General features: G+C 38.8%; 1 protein-coding gene across 2 annotated transcripts in view; it reads right to left on the minus strand.

The window, feature by feature from the left end:
- Positions 1–15,258, minus strand: part of AATF (apoptosis antagonizing transcription factor) — a 107,009-nt gene that overhangs the window by 52,551 nt on the left and 39,200 nt on the right. For both annotated transcript variants that reach the window (XM_045299809.1, XM_004706984.2), the window contains exons 5-8: positions 10,918–11,032; positions 9,075–9,276; positions 8,405–8,569; positions 6,763–6,846 (exon numbers count right to left, since the gene is read on the minus strand). In XM_045299809.1, coding sequence (XP_045155744.1) covers positions 6,763–6,846; positions 8,405–8,569; positions 9,075–9,276; positions 10,918–11,032 — 566 coding nt within the window. The remainder of the gene's footprint in view (positions 1–6,762; positions 6,847–8,404; positions 8,570–9,074; positions 9,277–10,917; positions 11,033–15,258) is intronic.

Genomic DNA, 15,258 nt, shown 5'->3' on the forward strand with positions numbered 1-15,258 from the left:
CTTAACCTTTATATAAAACTCTTATACATGAGTGTCTGTGGATTTGTTTCTCTAAAGTACCCAGACTACTACAGTCTCTCTTCTGATTTTGAGTTTTTGCTCCTGCTCTGCCCAAGACCTTATGATTGATTGATCCTTTTTCCAAGCAGTTGGTAGTAATAGATGGGCACCATCTAGTTCTTCTGGTCTCAGAGTTGTGGAGACAGATATTTGTGTGATCCATTAATCTACTGGACTGTTTCCATATGCCTTTGAATTTTCATCATTTTTCTGGCCTGGAAGAGACCAATAGGTTTTACTTTAAGCAGCTTTTACAACCCCAAGCAAGTAGGGTGTAGAACACTATCTTCATGAACTGTGCCATGCCAATTGACTTGCATGTTCCCTTGAGACTATAGTTTCAGGCCCAGCAACTCGTTCCCTAAGGCAGTGGTTCTCAACCTTCCTAATGCCGCGACCCTGTAATGCAGTTCCTTGTGTTGGGGTGACCCCCAACCATAAAATTATTGTCATTGCTACTTCTAAACTGCAATTTTGCTACTGTTATGAATTGGGTGACCCCTGTGAAAGGGTTTTTTGACACCCCCCAAAGGGGTCACGGACCACAGGTTGAGAACCGCTGCCCTAAGGTGTTTGGTTATAATTAAGACATATCTGTGAAAGGACAATACTCAAGAACTGCATATATGCTTCTATAGATCAAGAACCTGATTCCTCTCACCAACTGTTTTCTCCACATGAATTTTAATAAAGTCACAGTCTTAAAGAGAAGCTATGGGAATAAACAAAATTAGAGAAAATCTTACTCTTGTTACAGGAGAAAAACTCCATGGGCAGGAGTTTCCTCTCATTAGCCTTTATAAAGCTAGCACCTGACAAAATAAAGGGAGATTAAGTGAAGCTCATAATTGTTTAAAAGCAATACATGTGAGCTATGAGAGTACAAATAGATGCAATTTCCTAAACAGATAAATAGGAAAAGGAAATTCTCAAAAGGATTAAAAACAAATTTTCCAATCAAGAGCACATCTGACTGCAATGAAAATACAATTAAAAGCAAGAACACCTGAGTTCCAGTGTGTTACCTACATGGGGTGACTGATAGTCTATGCTCTAGCTGAAGATTTCTGGGGGCATGGAGGTTAAGCACACGGTGGTTAATCAAAACTTCCAGCAGCTGGAACCCACCAGTAGTTCTGCGAGACAGAGAGATGTGGCAGTTTGCTCCCCTGAAGGTTTGCAGCCTAAGCAACTGATGGAGTACATTCTATGCTATGACGTGCAGTCACGAGGAGGCAGAATCAACTCCGCGGCAGTAGGTTTGGTTTGGTGGGTGGATCGGCTCTAGCTTCCTCACTGCTAAAAAGGCGGTTCAAATTCGATGCAGTCCATAGATGCTACATTGTATTCCAGAACCCCACTACACATGACTTTTGAAGGTGCTGGTTAGCTTGCATTTCCTTTGCTAAAATATTTCCCCTGTAAGTTACTTTAAAGAAACAATATACTGAATATAATATATTGAATATAATGCCAAGAAATGATGCCAAATTTAGTGAGTGAATAGTATTACTCATTTCTTGGGGCTACGGAAGGGCAGCTGGCAGGCATCCTGTGTTAAATTTACATTCAGCCAGCTGACTTTGTGCTTATTAGTACTACAGAAAAAGCCATTTTGGCCATAGATTTACTCATTAAACTCCCAGGGTACCACTTGTGTTTGCAAAGTTTCTTAAGAAGCTCAAAGTCAACTCTTAAATTTCTTTTCTTAGATGGCCTCATAAAATGTACTCTTCTAGATTTTGCGTTGTGGTGTTTCACTTTTGCCTTAAACGTAGTAATACAAATATGATGCTCTTGGATGTTTTTCTTTAAAAAGAAAATGAAAAGAAATGACGATCACTCATGGGCATCTTCCCTTGGCATTAATGATAAACTTACATTTAAATTGTAGCTTTTGGTCCCTGTTCTGTGTAGCCTCTACAATAGTAACTTCAAGCTAGCAACCAAAGACCAAATAATGATGCCACATTTGGGCCTGAACATTGACAATAAACAATGGCAGGTCCATCACAAACGTATCTTTAAAAAGCAGCAGAAAAACATCATACATCGCAAAGAAACAAACGTTTTTGTTTTTTTTCCTCAAACGTCTTTCACATGGACACAAATTAAGCTTAATTGGAAATAGGGTTTGGGGATGGGATTCTTCTAAACACCTAAGCATAAGTGATAACTTCTCTGTTATATCTTCAATCACAATTTCATTTTAAAATTAATATACTTTACAGGTTTTTTCTAAAGTCACTATAAAGGTCTATTTGTAATAAGTTTTATCCAGCTTTTAAGAAACATTACATAACTGATAACCAACATTTCAAATAAAATACCACTCTGCACATAAGGCATATGTTTTCCAACAACTCATTTAAAGGGGCAGGTTCTAATGAAACTAAAATGTTACTCACCATCAGCTGAACCACTGGAAAGAGACCAATAGTAAGAATACTGTGTTGCCATTAACCATGGGTACAGCTTGAGACAGCTCTTATTCATACTAAGATCTAAATGTATTTAAAGCCACCAGATCAACTCTATATTAATCACTCAACAACTTAATTAAGGTAAACCATCTTGTCAGAAAGCTTGCTTCTTCTCTATTTTTCAACATTATCAACTTTTAATCCGTTACCAAACTAGTAGGTGCTTGTTAATGGCGTTATCAAATGTCTTGGATACAAAAATCCAGCATGTACAAAGCCAGTTCTGCACATATCCTCATGGCAAATGAAGGGAGATATTCGACCCATCAGAGTGGTCATCAGAAGTGCAAAACCTATTATGCTCTTTTCTCTATACTTCTGGTTAGATTGAAAGTGACAGGACACACCAGATCAAAACCAAACAGACCTCCAAGTAGCATACAATACCCTTATGAACCCTTAGAAATCTAAGTATTGATTTGTCAATATCTAAGCTCAATTAGCCCTCCCAGAACAAATATCTCATGAGGTGACAAGAAACTAGTCTGAGGTCTGGGATGTACTGCTAAGTGCAGTGACAGCACAGTATGAGGATCTTGTGAGGATTAAATAAAGACGCATGATGCCAAGTTAACGATCTACGTGGTCCAGGGACTGGCACATAGCTAATGTTCGACATGGCGAGCCCTTCCCCAGTTCTTTAAGAACTCTGGCTTATCAAATCAGAGACCCTTTGACGGTTTAAAGAAAGCAAACAAACTAAGACTAAAACCTCAAGTGCAATACAGACAACACATCTAAAGGAGCTTGATATTTAAAAATAACAAATTAGCAAAGGAAAAAACTGTTCCTGAAAGCATCTCTGACTGGCTCAACCGTTAAGGTGCATATTTTCTAAGATCATCTTCAGGGATAAGCTTTGGCAAAAAATAGGCCAAGTGCAAACTAATTCCATTTGGGAATGAAACTCTGGTGATGCTTTCAGCAGGTGAACAATTCCTTCCAACAGCCCTCCCACTGGATACACTTCAAGCTTTCAGCAACTGCACTCTCCAAACACACCAGCAACAAGACCGTGAAGCTAATTTTTTCATTGGCATTGTTAACAGGAATTCAATAAATCATTTGCTTTCCCTCCCAAAAATTCTAATATAAACATTTCTTCCAGTTCTATGAAAATGAAGCTTATTGAAAACAACACCATGATAATGATGTATTTTAGAAATAAAGATATGATGGCTAAGAAGTATTAAGATCAAGTACACACAAGTTGCCCTTTACTATATGACTTCCGGGAAGCTATGTCTCAGGGATTCAGTTTCTTCTAAGGTTCCTTTCATCTCTAAAAAATGACATGATTACGTACAATAGCAAACAAACGCCAGCATCCTTCCTATACACACATACGCTTACATAGAGATTCATCTTTATTAAAATGCATTAAGAGAGTAAAAGAGTGAGTGAGTGAGTGAGTGAGTGAGTGAGTGAGTGAGTGAGTGTGTGTGTGTGTGTGTGTGTGTGCTGGGTGTGCATTGGGTGACTGGACCCAAGTGCTTCCTTCTGTTGTTAGGGTGTTTACACAGCCTCATGACGCATGAATTAACCAAGTAAGCCTTTAAAGCCTTACAACAAGACATTAAAATTCAATGTGGCTGTAATCTCTTCCTTACAAAACATAGACCCAAAAAGCCTGGCTTCAAGTATGGTTTTCTGTTTTTGTTTTTAAAGCAAAATGTATTATATATATACCACCCAGCTCTTCTACTACATGACCAGGTTTAAAAAACAAAGCAAAAAAAACAAAACAAACCGTATACGCACAAATGAAAACTCACAAGCCCATTGTAATACACTGTACCACTTCTGAATACAACACTTAGCTCAGGCTTACTACCCTGACAAATAAAGGAAAGCACTTTATGAAGCCAATTTAATTGGGAGGTGACAGAAAACATACAGCCATTCTCTTTAGCCTTATCATTGAATTGGCTTCAGCTCCAATCTCTGGCAAATCCCACTCAACAGAAGAAATTAACCAGGTCAGCAGAACAGGTGCTTCGTTGTGTCTGTCAAGGGCCTGGCATCACCACAATTACTTGCACACAATGAAGCAATAATCTTTACAGATCATCTCTCACAAGAAGCATATTGGGAGGGGGAGGAAAACTGAAGAGAGGCAGGGGGGAAAGTGGGAAGAAGAGGAATAGGAGGCAAAGAGAAAAGGCAAGAAGAGAAAATGAATGTGCAGCTGCCTTGCAGCTCAGCAGATGTCGGGCTGTGATGTACGAGGCTAGGATAAGCTGTCGTAGCCTGCTGCCAACGAGTGGTAAGTGATTAAAGCCTGCACAGTTCTAAGCACCATATTTAGAATCTGCGGGGTTTCAAGATTTGCACCCATTCCTTGCTGTGCTGCCAGATGTTGGCAACTGGTCCAGTTCCTACTGACTGTGCACGGATGGCAGCAGTTGGTACAGCAGCAAAGCAATATGGAATGCTTCCGGAGACGCTGTACATTAACAAGTGTCACCCATCATTCACCTTTACAGAAGGCTGAAACAACTCCAATTTGCTGCCACTTCCCTCTTGGGAAGCAGCCAAGATAAAGTTGTGCCTGGCAGCCCCATTTGTTTCACTCAGGTGTTTCGGCTGCCTTGCTGACCTCTATTAGTTTAAGTTTTAATTTAGATTAACCCCGGCACCCCAATTAACCAGCAAGGAGAAAAGCGAAGATGTGACTAGTCATAACTCTGAAATCAGAATTTATCGAAGTTAGAATTATTAATTGGGATGAAGGGCCAATCAAGGAATGGTATTTCTTTTTTAAACAGACCTTTAGGCAAAGGGGGGTAGGAAATCTCTGAGACTAAGGATTGCCAGTGGAGGCAACTTCTCTCCAGTCATTTCAGTTTATTTTATTAAACCTATTTAATTTATGGTGCACTTTCCATTGAGCTCTGTACATTCCAATTAATGGAGACTGGAACATTTTTGATGGTCTCCTGTGATCTCACACATTTTATACAGCATTAATATCCTATACCAGGTACTTCCTTAGAAACTCCGGATAAAGTAGAGTTCCCTATTCGTCTGACAAATGAAAATAATAGGAGAAGGAAAGGAAAAATGAATCAGGATCTCTGACTGGTAACACCTGAGGCCACACCAATCCTCTTTCCCACACCCTCTCATCATTACTCTTAAGACTCACTTATGGCAATAATCTTACTGGATATTACAGAGCGAATAAAGAGACTAATAGAAAGTCCCTGTCTCTCTCTCTCTCTCTCTCTCTCTCTCTTTTTTAAAGGAAAAATCAGAGGCACTCCCATTACAGAATCACTGTTTCTACTGTATGTTTCCTCGACAGGGCCTTTCTTCCATATTCAACACACAGTACAGCTGCTTTGGCTAGCCTTCAACAAAGAATTGCAAATTTTTTCGCAAAAGAAAATGAAGCAGAAAAAAAAGTTATCTGGATAGGCAATAGGTTCAACAAAAATGGGTGTATCACTGCTGAACGGTATCCTTAAAACCTCCAGAGAGCTAGAAAAAAAGTACAGCCTAATGCACATTTCATTAAGCAGTATAACTTATCAAGACTCGGGGTTTTAAGAAATCATGTTAGTTCTTTAGAATAGTCAGTTTACCTTATGGTCAGTCTACCCAGCAGTCATCAGCACCATTACAAAGAACAGAATGCCAGCAGGTAATACAAGAATGTAAGGAAAGGATGGGGGAAACAGTTTATGAAGAGATACTGAGAACTTGATCATATTTCAGCTTCTTCCAATTCATGCTGCCTTCACAGCATTACATTATTATAACAGTCAACAGTAGTATCCACTTTCAATACATACTTAAAGGAGTTGAATAGGCACAAAAAGACATTAGATAGAGGCAAGAGATTTTAATGGGCAACAGAACCAAAAGCGTACTTCAAGAAAGCTGGGGCCCCAGTTCTCTCCCTCCAGATCTCATTCTCAGAGTAATGAGATAAGACACCTACTAAACAAAATTCCTGTCCACAACTAACAAAGAATCAACCTAGCTCAAAAAAGTTAAAACAGGAAACTCACACTCAGCAACGACTAGCCAAAGAAATGAACACAGAAGAAAGGGAGCATCTCCAGAACTAGTCAGCTGAGAACAGGAATTCTGACTCCCTACCTGGTTCCAGCCTCCATCCAGAATAAGAGTTTTGTGTTCATAGGATTCTATAATCCTTTTGTTACCTAATTTATAACAAAAGAGTGTTTTTTAAAAAAGAAATAAATCACACCTGGTGGTAAAAGTCATCATCATCAAAGATTTCTTCATCCAAGTCCTTCAAGTGAGCATTGACAGGGGCCTGCGGAAGGACCTCCTAAACCATCGGAAGAAACAATCAAGTCCCAATCAGGTTACCAAGGAAATGCAGTTACTATAAACAATGTATATAATGGTCAAAGCACTGTTTTCTTAAGATATAAAGAGCTCTTAAAATAATATTTTTTAAAAAACACAACCCAACAAGAAATAATAAATTTTTAAAAAGCAAAACAAAACACAGTCCCGTAGAAAAAATGGGCAAAATGAACACACTGCTGACTCACACATAGTGAGGGACCCCACAGAGGACAGAGTGAGCTGCCCCACAAGGTCCCAAGGCTGCACTTCTTTACAGAAGCAGGCTTTCTCCTGCTTCTCCTTGGCAGTGGCTGCTGGGCTTAGCCCTCCAATCGACTGGTTAGAGGCTCGGTGCTTTAACCACTGAGGCGCCAAAGCTGAAATAGTCAATGACTACATAAAAATGTTTAACTTCGCTCAAAGTAAATACATGTAAATTAAAATGATAAAGTCTGATTTTACCTGTAAGGTTGGCAACATTCAATATTGAAGAACACAGAGAGAATGAAAATCAACACGGTCTTTTTGAAGGCAATTTGGCAACATACATCAAGATTTAAAATGTGTACACTCAGTGATCTAAAACTTCCTCTTCAAGAAATTGATCCATATATTCATAAAAATACCAATCAAAATGTTCAAAAAGGTTTAGTGTAGCACTATTTATAAAACTGGAGACAAGATAAATATCTATTTTCAAATATATTATGATACACACCCACACAATGAAATCTGCAATCACAGGAATAAGGATGTAAATCACCTAGTAATGATATGGAGAAGTGTCTAGAATACACTAAATTTTATAAGCTGTGATATTTTATATATACGTATATATGTATGTGTATATATATAGCTGTAATACAGTTTCTAAATTTATATGTGCACACATCTATTCCATTTAATAAAGGAGAAAAAAGAATATTTTTATATACTCGGATGTGTATATGTTGTGTGTTAGCTATTATATTCATATTAAATACCTGGAAACCTGTTATAAACTATTAACAGTGGTTAAATATAAGAAATGGAAATTTTGGGCTAAAGAGTATTGTACATCTCATTTTAAATTCTTCTGGACTTTTAAAATATATATTAAGTATGTGTTTCTTCCATAATTAAGAATTTTAAATACTTCCTTTAGGCAAGAGAAGTTAATTATCCCTCTAGATCCTTCCTATAGTATCTTAAACATCCAACGAAAACCCTGCAATTCACACATGCTCTAATACTGACTTTTCTATTTAGCTTTAAAACTAATTCTATAAATTAGATCGAGTGCTTCCTTTACCAGATTCCCATACTAAACTCAAAATTAAGAGACAACTGCACACAGCAGTTAATAACAGTTCCTTTTAGTTGTTTACTTTCTCCTCCCACACATTCTCATTTTCTCACAATTCAATGTTTTCTTTTTTCTTTCTTTCTCTAAATCCTTAGAGGAAGAGTAATCCCTAGAAGATGATAAAATTTTACAGTTGATTAGCTTCACACAACCCGCTCCCCACAATCACCCTGTATCCCAGGGTTCTTACCAGTTGTCCTGGCAAACGCTCAGGGGCAGGCTGATCTGTCGGTTCAGGTCTGCCAAGAACTCGGTAGACAGAGCGCTTGGTCTGTGTCCTTCGTAGTAATCTTTCTTTGTCCATCAGAATATGATCGATCTGAGTCAAGATTGAGCGTTCGAAGGCACCAAACCCCTGCAACAACATTAACCAGTGTCAGATAATGCAGGAAGGCAGTGCTGAAGGCAGCGACATGGTTTCTCTATCTTTCTGTGTCAGCAGAGAAATAGACAATCCTCTTTTCCGAGGAGGCATTCTGTTAAAGACTGAGTTTGTGAGTGGCTAGCATTGTTCTCAGGGGGAAAAAATAGTCTTAATAAGTAGGTCATATTCTTTTTCTATAGCTAGGTTAGCTTCTGCTCCTTCATTAACAATTTTTTAAAATCCCTTTCTTTAAGGTATTTTTTATTTTCATTCCTTAAACACTTAGTGAGATCCACAATACCTAATATAAACTTAAACTCCCAAACCTGCATGGTATGAATCCTCAGTAAATTTTGCAACAGAAAGTACTATTGTTAACTATATCATGAAGTCATCCGTATACATGAGCTACTGTTCCAATTTCTTTAAACACTGTTTCAGGTTGCCACAAGCTCCCTCTCTCCTCCCTCCCTCCCTCCCTCACTCTCATACTTGCCTTTCCCAGTTTTCCAGAAGCGAGCTTGGTTTTGTCATGCCACTTCTGAAGTGTGCGGTTCCTGTACACTGTAAAGTCAGCGAAGCGCTTTGCCATGAAGTCGGGGTAGTCGCCCGTCTCCAGTCTCCTCTTTGGGGGGGCCCTTCTCCTCGGCTTCTTCTCCTTAACCAGCTCATCCTCTTCACTCGAAATCTCCTCCGCACTAGAAGATCAGTACGAACACTAGGTCCCATGTGAAGAAACAACCAAATAAAAGCTAGACTCACTCAGGCTTTGCCTATCCCGTCTACAATTTACATTTTAAATAACACCATCGTCACAGGAGAGTTGCTTTACTTGTTGGGGAAAAGAACAAACTGTGCATGAGATCAATCAAAAACTCATGTAACTTTTCAAATAAATATAAAAAGAACTGGTGTCAATATATATATGTGTGTATATATACATACATATATATATGATTTTTAAAGGTAAGAAAAGAAAACCATAAAAATGAGGTTGTAAAAACATGATTAGAAATGCCTATCAGCCAGGCCTGCCCTGCTACAGGAGGGTCTTTATAAATTAAACACATAATCATACTTCTATGACCTTAATCCCCAAATCAATAAGGAAAATGTGTCTCCCTGCAACCAACTGTTCAGGAAAGCTGAATAAATGTTACTTGAACTAAATAAAGAGAGGCTGAATATGAAGAAAAATAAAAGAGGCACACAACAGAATGGGCATTAAATCTGCCTTAGACTGTAACATAAGCCTCTAGAACAGCGGTTCTCAACCTGTGGGTCACAACCCTTTTGGGGAGCAAACGACCCTTTCACAGGAGTCGCCTAAGACCATCGGAAAACATATTTCTGACGGTCTTAGGAACTGAGATACTGCTCCTCCATCTGTCTCCAGGCAGGTCCGCCCACATGCAAATACGCCCACATACAAGTACCATGCTTCAAGACAAAATTTCATTTATTTTTAATTAGAAATAAATATTTCACAATATACAATTACATGTTGTTTTTGTGATTTATCACTATGCTTTAATTATGTTCAATTTGTAACATTGAAAATATATCCTGCATATCAGATGTTTATGATTCATAACAGTAACAAAATTACAGTGATGAAGTAGCAACGAAAATCATTTTGTGGTTGTGGTTCACCACACATGAGGAACTACACTAAAGGGTCACAGCATGAGGAAGGTTGAGAACCACTGCCCTAGAACCAGCTGCACTCACAGGATTACTGATGCCAGCACATAGGAGGTGCTCAATAAATTCGAGCTTCCTTTATTTTTCCTTCTAACTAATTCAAGGGAAAAGGATAGAGCAAAGGGCAAACCCATGGAGAGAAAGCAAGGAGGCATCTTACAGAGGAGGCTCAATCACAGGAGAGCCTTCATGAAGTGTTGTAATTTCAGAAAATAAAAAGGGCTACTTTGTTGTTCTTTCTGAAATTTCCCTTTAAGTTAACTGCTTCTTCCCTCCTTGGAGAGGAGATGGTGGTGATCAGTGATCCTGTGATATGGACATAAAGTGCTTAATAAACATTAAGCATGGATATTTTAAAATACGCTTTTATTAGCTTAGATCTAGATAAAAGGCAAGTCTTTTGCCTAAGCCCACAAAGACAATCCAGGCACAACTAAGCATAAAAATCCAAAACCTAGTTACCAATCTCTGTGCTATCCTGGCCATCTGTTAAATGTCAGAGGCTCTTTCTACTGTATTAACAGTATTTCTGATGTCGATCTGGAAAGGATTTAGCTTCCTTTTCCGTAAATGATGGGAAAGGGTCCAGATGAATATTACCTATAAGCAACTCCACAATTCCATTCCCTCCTTACCTTTCTGCTTTGGGCTTTGTGCCATCAACTAGGTATCTAGTGTCTGGGTACTGGACAAGCAACTCCTCCTGAAGATCCACCAATGACCTCAACAGTGCTTTAAGTGCTTTGTGACCTAGGAAATAAAAGGCATAATTGCTTACAATTCTTCAAAGAGGTGATGCTTATATTGGTAGCTCCTAACTCTTGAACAGTTCTGGCCAGGGATTGGAAGGTATTTAAGGGGCCAGATGGAGGAAGGACACAGGGTACACATAGACTAAGAACTCTTTGAAATATACAATTTCCAATTGGAAATGGTAACAGGCTTACTTCAAAGGTTGTTGTGAGAAGCAAGAAAGATAACATATAAAAGAGGCTTAGTAAAGTGTCTACCGTGAGAATTCCATAAATTGTCGGTTCTTAATAAATGTTAACTTGACAAAATCCCTTTCCAGCCTGTCACCCTAACCAATCAATACCTGCCTTTGGTACTAGTTTCTTAAGTATTTTTCTACAAGGTATATCCTCTGACCTCTGAGACTATGCCTATATCAATCACCTCCTTAAATAATGCCTCTTACTATCCCAAAGAGCACACTGTAATCCTGGGGCCCCAACTCACAGCTCCACCTCCACCTGCCCTGCTCAGGAGATACCATTTGCCTCTGGAGCTGCTACATCATTCATTCAGTGTCAACACATATCCTTATGGACAGTCTCTGTTCACATATGAAAACCCAAGGTAATGGCTTAGTATTTACTCTGAGTTGTGTGTTACACTAATTTGTACAATGAGAATAAGGTCTTATATGGCTCTTCTTATAGTTAATAGGACAGACACATTTGTGATATAGTTGACTGACAGCAAGGTCAGCAGTTTGAAACCACCAGCCCCTCTGCAGGGGAAAGCTGAAGCTCTCCACTCCCATAAAGATTTACACTCTTGGAAACCCACATAGGGCAGTTCTACTCTGCCCTGTAGGATTACTGAGTCAGAACTGACTCGATGGCAGAGCCCAGGCTTAAATGTATGGTTCTCAGTTAAGAATAAAGATTAGCCTTCTGAGAATTGAATCCCTTCTTTCTCTTATCAGCATAATCCACTAAAGGGACTAGCTGGATTCTGCTAATCATCAGCTTTAGGTTGATGGCATGCAAACGCCTCATTTCCAACAACTGTAAGAAAATCTTTGCATGAATGCTACATAATTTCTGTAATGTATAATATCAGAAACAGTGCTCTTTTTCTTCCCACTTAGTCCTTCTCCCTCGTCTAAATTTCTGTTCTCCACTTGATGTGTTTTCATGGGGTATCACTGACATTTTGATGCCCCCTATTCTAGATATTTAATCAGTTGCTAAACCCTGTATTTTCCATTCTAATTGTCAATTACTGTCCACTTGCCACTGGCCATGCTTCTGTCACTCCTCTACTTCACCGAAAAAAATTATCATTGTTTCACAAGCACCTCTATGGTCACTCAACTTGTTCACCAACTTAAGACCACACACACTTAAATTTTTGCTAAAATATTTTTATGATTAATTCTTTTCATCCTGCTTTACCCTTCCCTGCATCAACACTTTCATCTCTCAATCTATTTTACCAATGGGACATCAATACAGGAGATGAACAAACCTGTAGCAACCCTACGGCAGAGTAGAACTGCCCCAGAGCACTTCCAACACTGTAATCATTACAGAAGCAGATGGCCACACAGGGATATAATGAGGGTGCTGTCACTCCTCTCACATCAGACTGTGCAGAATCTTTATCACTGTTTGGTAGCAATTTTAGTCATAGAATAAAGTGTAATACATATAGTTGTAAATTGCTTACATGTAATATTTCTTAGAATATATGAAAAACAATGATCAGATTGTTTTGAAAAGTCTTTCTACATTAAATTATTACATTATTAGTAACCAAGTGGAGGCCTTTGTAAATTTTTTTCTACTTTTAACTATTACTTAAAAAAAACTATTCTCAAAAAAAAAACAAAAGAGCTATTGCTATAGGTTCACAAATTCTAACTTATAAACTATTGTAGCGAACATACCAGAACATCTGACAAAAACAGCAACTATAAAAACACCAGCAGCCACAAAAACACCACATGTATGGCATGTGCCAATGAAACGGCATGATTGGAAACATCACTGTAATTGAAGAGTTAGGGTAGCTCTGTTAGAAAAGTGTATAGCCTTGTGTGGTTTAGCCTTGTCTGAATACTGCAATAGGACATTGTTTTTGGTTCCATAAATAACTACAGGAATATTTTTATTAAAAGTAACATTTCTGCTGAAGCACTGTATGAAAAATTTTTAAATCATCACTTTGGTGTCACCCCCCCTTTGACAGTATCGCCCAGTGTGGGCTGTGCCCTCTCCACCCATCTGGTGCCACCACTGCTGCTACATCTCTCTTCTGTGGGACGCCTGGTGGCTTCAAATTGCTGATCTTTCAGTTAGCAGGCAAGCACTTACCCACTATGCCACCGAGGGGCTATCTATCATACTGCAGCATTCCATTTCAACACAGACTAAGAGCTCACTCACCTGGCAGAAAGGAACTCAATAACATACAGGATTGCATTGCTTCAAATGACTGCATCTAAGACAATCTAAATACAACTTCCCTGTGAGAAACAGCAGTTAAAACTTTTTATGACATTTTCTGGATTCTGTCCTCTCAGTCTTTTAATAATCCACGCATATCCAAATCCACTGGAAGGATTTTCAATACATAAGGATTACCTGAAAAATCTAAAGTATCCTGTGTTCTAGATCAAGATTCTCGACCTTTATCTAAAAAAAAACAAAATCAAGAAACTTTCTACCAAATATGGAGATAAGTGATACTCATAAAGGATAGTATATAACTATTCTTCTGTGAGCTTTTAAGAAATATATAAGAAAATCAGACACGAAGAAAAATAGGAATATATAACAATTTTAAAGACAAAAATTATTCAGTCTAAATATATAAGTAGAAAACTGTAGAAATATGAAAAATTTTATGGGAATAAAGAGAGACTATAAGTGCTTGTTACTACATATGCTCAATTATGAAAAGAGCAAAGACAGAGCAGCCAATGTACAGAGAGGACCACAGGGCCGGCCTCACCACGAGACACATGTCCCTCGCTGACCCATAGCACTACAGGGGACAACACTGGAGACACCATGCGGGAATTATGCCCAATCTGCCCCCGCCACACTAGGGTGAAACACTAAAGGTGTGCAACAGAGCAGCAAGGGGAGCAAAGCAATCAAGTAAGTCCCTGGAGAATACCAAAAATAGACTTTGAGGCCTGGGCATGGCACCCCATCAGACTCCACCTCCACGTCAACAATTGCTTATAGGCCTTTTTTTTTTTTTTTTTTGGTCATTGGTTTTCTTTGTTGTTGTTTTGGTTTATTGTTTCCTTTTGTTGCTTTGTTTTGCTCTGTCTTGTTTTTATGCTTATTATTGTCTCTACATGCCTATGTAGATAAGATAGGCGGGATAAATGATGTGGAGGAGAAAACAATGGGACCAACAGTTCCAAAGAGGGACACAGGAGAGGGGGGAGGCAGGGGAAAGGAAGAGGGGTGTCAACCAACCCCAAAACAAGGGAACAACAAATGATCTAAAATTGATGGTGAGGAGGGTATAGGATACCTGGTGGGGCTTGATCAAGGGCAATGTAGCCAAGAGGAATTACTGAAACCCAAATGAAGGCCAAACATGATAGTGGGACAAGAAGGTAAAAGGAAATAGAGGAAACAACTAGGAGGCAAAGGACATTTATAGAGCTCTAAATAGAGGTATGTACACATGTAAATACATTTATATATAACAATAGGGAAATAGATCTATGTACATATATTTATATTAAGTATTAAGGTAGGAAACGGATATCAGCCTCTACTCAAGTACTCCCTTAATGCAAGAAAACTTTGTTCAAATAACCCAGCATTCTGTGATGTTCACCTTCCTGACAGGATTGCTGAAGACAAAGAAGGTGCATAAGCAAAAGTGATGAAGAAAGTTGATGGTGTCCAGCTATCAAAAGATAAAGCGTCTGGGGTCTTAAAGGCTTGAAGATAAACAGCCAGGCAGCTGAGAGGCAACAAAGTCCACATGGAAGAAGCACACCAGCCTGTGTGACCATGAAGTGTCGATGGGATCAGGTATCAGACATCAAAGACCCAAAACAAAAAATCATTATCAATGTGAATGAGGGGACGTACAGAGTGGAGATCCAAAGCCCATCTGTAGACAATTGGACCCTTTACATGGGTCACACAGAAGAAATGAGCCAGTCAGGGTGCAGTATAGCACCAATGAAACATACAATTTTCCTCTAGTTCTTT

Source organism: Echinops telfairi, unplaced genomic scaffold (genome assembly GCF_000313985.2).
Source record: "Echinops telfairi isolate 266 unplaced genomic scaffold, ASM31398v2 ScPeMD7_7458;HRSCAF=8496, whole genome shotgun sequence".
NCBI classification, from domain to species: Eukaryota; Metazoa; Chordata; class Mammalia; order Afrosoricida; family Tenrecidae; genus Echinops; species Echinops telfairi.